Genomic DNA, 6,804 nt, shown 5'->3' with positions numbered 1-6,804 from the left:
TCAACATAGCAAGACCCCGTCTCTAAAAATAAAAATTAAAATAAGAAATAAATTCCAAATATGATTATAAAGAACAGTTACCTAATTAGATTATCATCAGATGGACAAATTGGGTTCCAAGTGGCAAAATTTAAATATTGGCACGATCATGACCAAAATATAACCAGTAATACATTTGATAATGCTTTCTACTGCAAAAAGTAATAAGAATGTGTGTGTATGGGAGTAGTTATCCTCACGGATGAAGAAAAGTTATTTTTGGATTAGCTTACAATTTCTCTGATGCCTCAAACTCAACTCTTTCAATGATCAGTTCTTATGATGTAAAAGCAAATAATATTGAATTGATACTACTTAGAAGTGAAATGTCATTCCCTTAAAAATTTTTTTATTTCTAAAATATCTATTTTTTCCAATTCATAGAAAAATTTTTCCTCATTTCCTTCACTAGTATGTTGACCAATAAGTGAAGAAACTTCTAAGTTCAAAAGGCTTAAAGAGAGTGGAATACATTATTTAGCATTATTTTTTATAAACACATACCCAGTTGAACAACTATGTAGAGAAACAGGGGCTGTTAACCATTCTCTGCTTCCAAACGCTCTAAGCCAGGACACAAGGAAAAGCAACAATGACTCCACCCCTCTGTCACACAAGGCCCATATCCAGTGTGTAGATAATTTCCAGGATCATTCATAAAAACTCAAGGGAAATGGGACAAGGCATACCACATAGTTTTGATGATTTTCTAGTTCAATTATAACATGGCATTTTCATGTTGTTTATCCTTCTGTAATAAATATATAATTTATTATTCAGTAATAAAATCAAGACTTTAATGTGGTTCAGGATTTTAAAGACTACCATCAACTAAACCACTTTTTCTTTTGGTGAGGAAGTTGATATGTACAGAAGGTAAGTCAATTTTTCTCATATTACAGATGTAGTGGTAGAGCCAAGACTAGAAATGAGGTTTCTGACTTCTAATGACTTTGGTTAATTAGAAAAAAATTCATCATGGTAGATGGTTAAATAAAGGCTAAGTGCTGTTCCTGCATATAGTTCTTAGTGAGTAGCAGTGGTGTGCTAAGGACAAGGCCATGAAGCTTCTATCCTGGCTTAATAGTTTTTGGGGCAATTGTGTAGAGTCTAGATTAATAAATGATGTTTCTAGGAGGAATATTTTTATCACTGATATTATTTAGAATTATGGGCACATGGCTATTACTGTTTTAAAATTCTATATAGGCAATGTATCCTAATGTGGATGACCACTCCTACCATGTCATTGTACATACAGATGAACAGTAAACTGATAATGTCCATTTAAATTCCAATACAATGTGTTGGGAGCTTAACTGCTGCTGTTTATTAGATGATATTTAGGTCAGAAGAACTCTGATGATTGAATGGAGGTAGCTTTGAGCATGTACCCAGAGTTTATTATATAGTTAATTTCCCTAGAGCTGTTAAAGTTCAGTTTTTGGTCTGTAAATTATTTGCTTTTTACAAGCTCATTTTCTTATGTATCCTAATACTAAGCCAAATGTTTTCTTGGGGTTGAATAAATGTAATTTTTTTAACTTGGTCTCTATTGATTCATTGGATGTTTGTTACTTTGAATATAAAAGCAGAACTTGGCAAGTCATATGACTCAATTTGGCAGATCACTCACTCTTAGCAAACAAACTGTGCCCAACATAAATCCACTCTAAAGTTGACAGAGGTTCGGTTCTGTACCAATGGAAATGAGAAGTTAGCTAAGAGTACAAGAAGTATGCTGATTGGCTGGTGCAGGGTAAGCAGGATACATAAAAAGCACCTTTAGAACATTTGGGAAGATCAATGATAGCATCTGCCTAGAGTCAAACCTCGGTGCTTCAGACGGTTCCTATTCACCATGAGTGGGTGCCCATTTTTAGGAAATAACTTTGGGTGAGTATTTACCTTTATTCTTAGTGGGTTTAGGCTCTTAGAAGCATCAAGTGTGAACATTTTAATTTCTGAATTTAAGAAGCATTGAAAATGGTCACCTTTATTCCTTTGTCTAACAATCTACTCTAAAGAAAATTTGCAACGAGAATTTTAATCATCCATATCATTAGTTAGCTGTGTTTTCTAATGCACTACTTTTCTTTCTTGATTTATTAAATTTGCAGATATGCTTCAAAAAATCTCCCTTTAGAAGGCAGTGAAGAGGACAAATCACAAACTGGTGTGAATAGAGCCAGCAAAGGAGGTCTTATCTATGGGAACTACCTGCATGTAAGTGGCAGGGTCCTTACAGGGTTTGGTGTCCATTGCTAGGCACTCAATTCTGCCAAGTGACTTTTTTTTTTTTTTTGAGACGGAGTTTCACTCTTGTTACCCAGGCTGGAGTGCAATGGCGCGATCTCGGCTCACCGCAACCTCCGCCTCCTGGGTTCAGGCAATTCTCCTGCCTCAGCCTCCGGAGCAGCTGGGACTACAGGCACGAGCCACCATGCCCAGCTAATTTTTTGTAGTTTTAGTAGAGACGGGGTTTCACCATGTTGACCAGGATGGTCTCAATCTCTTGACCTCGTGATCCACCCGCCTCGGCCTCCCAAAGTGCTGGGATCACAGGCGTGAGCCGCCGCGCCCGGCCGCCAAGTGACTTGTTAATGATTTTGTTTATTGGATTTTTTTTTTCTCAGTCACCAATCATTTTCTGGACCTAAGGATATCCCTCTTCATAAACATTTTTACATTTTCAACATTCTTTAGGATAATTCAAGAGACTTATAGTAGAAAATTCATCTCCAGTGGAAGTAAAAGCAGAGAATTCAGAATCTGGGCAGAGGTGTATACATGATAAGATACAATGTGGATAATTTGCAGGCATTGGGCAACTTGTATACATAAGACACGATTAATAAATGCCAGCCTAGATAACTGCCAATGCATGTTGAAAAAATTCTCTTTTAATTCTCTTATAGTAGAGTAGTTAAAGGCACATGGATAATTTTCTTGATATCTTTAACATATAAAGAGGGATGTTAACAAACAAGGTAATTGGGGATTACTCTGGGCCAAGTTTCAGCCTGGTTCATCTTCTATTTTTTTTTTTTTTTTTAAGAAGCAAAATGATTAGAGTCCTTGATGGATGAACTGATAAAGAATGTTAAGATGTTCCTTGAATAAGCCCTTCAGGGGAATAAAAGTGTGGGAAATGCATAGTCAGCTCAGCAAGTTTTGAAACTTTCATCATATTCATTTCATGAGAAGGGATGTGACTTCTCAAAGAGCATAATAGGATGTATTATGATCAAATCCTACCAAAAGGAAATTTTCTGAGAAGAGTAAAAATCACAAATTCAATTCACTCTTTATGATGAGATTCATTGCTTGGAAGAAAATAGATTGGTTTCTGAGCATTTTGGGTTTGGAGGTACACTTTTCATTTTCATATTCTACTTCTTTACTAAAGTTGATAAAAACAAAGTTCTGCAATTTCAGACAGGCTTTTTATTTTTCATTTCAAGTTGGAAAAAGTTTTGAATGCACAAGAACTGCAAAGTGAAATAAAAGGAAATAAAATCCATGATGAACATCTTTTTATTATAACTCATCAAGGTAAGTTGCACAAAGGGTTTGGACAGTAACTATTCCACAGGCATTTCTCATTGATAATGAGGAAAGTTACAATTTTTAAACTATAAAATGATGAAAGATCATGGAATTAACTGTTAGAAATGTTATTTTGCTGCCAGATAAATTCTTGTAGAACCTAGGTAAGGATTTAAATAGCCATCTTTATGCTATCTCACTGCTAACTGGGTGAAGTAGGACTTTAGCTTTGTTCTTAACTCCAAGGGGACTTTCTGCCTCTTAGAATTTCACAAAGAATTCGCAAGTGAAGATGTTATTCCTTCTCACCTTGGAACACTAAAAAACTATTTTCAAGATTATTGAAATTTATGGTGGATTGACATAATCCTGTAACAATCTGGTAATAAACAAAAATGTGAATTTTGTCCAAAAATGTATGTTTATCATTTCCAGATTTCTATAATAATTTCTGGGCAGTGGTTTTTTTAGCCTAAGTGTCCATGACTTTACAAGTTTAGAAGGTCTCTGAATTCTGAAATTATGCACAAATTTTCATGAATATTATCTTTCAGAGGTCTGTGACCCCAATATATTAGTAACATTGACTCCTAGCTTTTCAGTGCCACTATACTGTCCTCTGAATGACTGGAGCCCAGTCACTCCTGACTGCCAGTGCCCCACATCTACCAATTCTCTGTGTTCTTTCCCAAATGGGTGCTTTCCAAACTGATTGACTAAATTAATAAATTATTTCAAGTAAAGAAATTAAAAGTAAAAAAATTGGCTTAATGTGTCAGTTCTCCTGTTTTTATGTTTATACTTTTATTGGTGGCTTATGCCAATGAAAATCAGTAAGAGAAGAATCATTGTATGGTAGTATAAATTAGATAAATTAGGAATTTCAAAATTGTTTGGAATCTCAATTCTATTTTAAATTGTGTGACTTTGGTCAAGTTGCTTGATCACAGGACTTCCATTTACTCATATGTAAAATGGAGAGAATTGCTGATGCTCTCACTTATAGAGTTTCTATGAAGATAAATGAGATAATCTGCATTAAGCACTTAGCCTGAGGTATAGTACTTAATAAACATGCAACAAATGGTAGCTATCATTATTTTATAAAAACACTTTTCTTCTATTCTTTAGTTATAATATGTATCCAGTGGTTAAAAAGCTATGACTTTTTAACATAGGGTTAAAAAGATACACATAAACTGAGCAATAAATACTTAGTTGTTCTTTGCTCAAATATAAAAATTAGGTCCTCCAAAGTCTCCTTAAACATAACTTAAAGTTATAATTGGATTCTCTTAGCATCGAAACAAGACCTTTATCCATATGATAGAGCCAAATAGTATGCACTGAAGATCTCTAAGATTATTGATTTCCTATGCTGATCTAATTATTACATTGTCTATTTAATTTATTCATAAAATAATCACCCAATGTTTACTTTCTGCCTAACAGCGTGCTAGGTACTGAAGAAAAATGGATGAATATGAGCAATTCCTTAGTTTTTAGTGGCATGGAATACTATGGGAAGGACAAGCCAGTGGGAGAACCATTTATATTTGCTATGAATCATCTGGTAACACAAGGAGTCAAAATGTCTCTCCATGTCTATCGTACTGCTTTAAGTCTTAAGGTTTTGAAGCATAGGTTTCTAATTGTAGATGGGTAACTGATCATTTTACAAATGAGTCAGTTGAAGTTAAATAAAATGGTTTTGTCCCAATTGACATAATCACTAACTTCAAATAGATTGATTTCAACTATGCTTCTTCCAATATGTCATTATTATATCACTTTTCTTTGATGCCATTGTCATTGTTTGACAGCCCCTAGTAAAAGGAGAGAACAAACTTAATCTTTCATGTGAAAAACTTTGGCAGGATTCGAGTTTAAACAAATAAACCTTGGACTCATGGAAATTGCGAAAGACCGATCCGCTGGATAATGTGAACTCAACTGCAACAAAGTTGCCCCTGGGAATTAGCTGTGACAGTCATATGAAGCTTTGCCATTTTCATTTCGCTACAAACATCTGGCTACTTCCCTATATGTCCTAAGTCTATGAGTTGCTAGGATTTTCACAAATGAAACAAAAAGACAAAATGCTGAATTTTAAGTAACTTAGCTTTGTATTTTCAAGTTCTTAAAATCCTACTGTCTTTCATTTAGGTTAGGAAATACTAATTTCTCAGTTTGTGGTTTGTGGTTGAAGTTGATTATCACTCTGCTTCCTCACATACTTCCAGCTTTCATAGAGGAAGCTAAATTAGGCTATATGCTATATCCTCAAAGACCTAAAAAATGCATTTGCTGAGAGTAATTACTGATAATGAATATGAAGCATTAGGTAACATGCCTAGCATATTAAAACATTTAATAAAAGGAGGCTATTTCAACTTTAACACTAACATTGATTTCTGGCATACAATGGGATATTTACATTTACTGATTTTAAGGTAACATTTTAATTTCTCTTTCAATATAATAACCATATTTTTCATGTAATAGGGGTCAAAAAGGCTCCCATAACTTTCCAATTGACAAATAATTTCCTTATTACAGCTTATGAACTCTGGTTTAAGCAAATCCTCTGGGAATTGGATTCTGTTCGAGAGATCTTTCAGAATGGCCATGTAAGTTCTTAGGTCACAATGTTGGTTTCATATATATTTTTGGAAGATTTGGAAAGTATTATAAATGAGAGAAAAACATTAACACCAAATTGTGGCCTTACTGCTCAATGTTAAAAACAAACAAACATTTTCTGAATGAATGAGGAGTTCAGTCATATTTTCCCATTGCTACTCCAGAATTACATGTGACTTTAAGGTTCCTTTCAAATTCCAGTTTCAAGCCCCTTGTTTAGAACTCATTTCCACCCACAAAGATGTTATAAATGATGGTGGATTCCCAAGCTAATAGGGATCCTTTAATGAAGAGGTACTAGAGTTGTATTTCTGGTGAATATTAGCTGCAGGAAGATGGGAGCAATAATAAAGAAAGTGAAAAAGAAAGAGGAGGAGGCAGTAGAGAAAGAGCAGTGGGAGGAAGAAAAAGAGGAAGAAAAGGGGGAAAGGGAGAATGGGGAAGAAAAGGACAGGAGGGCAAAGAGTGAGAGGAGAGGAGGGAAAGCTTCCGGAGTTTGGGCTGCACTTCATCTCCCACCCCACCTCCTCTTGCCATGGCCGCTGACGATCCTGCCTTTTTTTTTTTTTTTTT

General features: G+C 34.8%; 1 protein-coding gene across 1 annotated transcript in view; it reads left to right on the top strand.

The window, feature by feature from the left end:
- The first annotated feature begins 1,823 nt into the window (after nucleotides 1–1,823).
- Nucleotides 1,824–6,804, top strand: part of TDO2 (tryptophan 2,3-dioxygenase) — a 17,198-nt gene continuing 12,217 nt past the window's right edge. Inside the window, exons 1-4 of the mRNA XM_017526035.2 lie at nucleotides 1,824–1,935; nucleotides 2,160–2,265; nucleotides 3,504–3,594; nucleotides 6,148–6,218. Of these exons, the coding sequence (XP_017381524.1) occupies nucleotides 1,901–1,935; nucleotides 2,160–2,265; nucleotides 3,504–3,594; nucleotides 6,148–6,218 (303 nt within the window). The 5' untranslated portion in view covers nucleotides 1,824–1,900. The remainder of the gene's footprint in view (nucleotides 1,936–2,159; nucleotides 2,266–3,503; nucleotides 3,595–6,147; nucleotides 6,219–6,804) is intronic.

This window comes from Cebus imitator, unplaced genomic scaffold (assembly GCF_001604975.1).
Source record: "Cebus imitator isolate Cc_AM_T3 unplaced genomic scaffold, Cebus_imitator-1.0 Scaffold40, whole genome shotgun sequence".
In the NCBI taxonomy this organism is placed as follows: Eukaryota; Metazoa; Chordata; class Mammalia; order Primates; family Cebidae; genus Cebus; species Cebus imitator.
The sequence above is the reverse complement of the archived record's forward strand: the minus strand, read 5'-3'. Positions and strand labels throughout refer to the sequence as shown.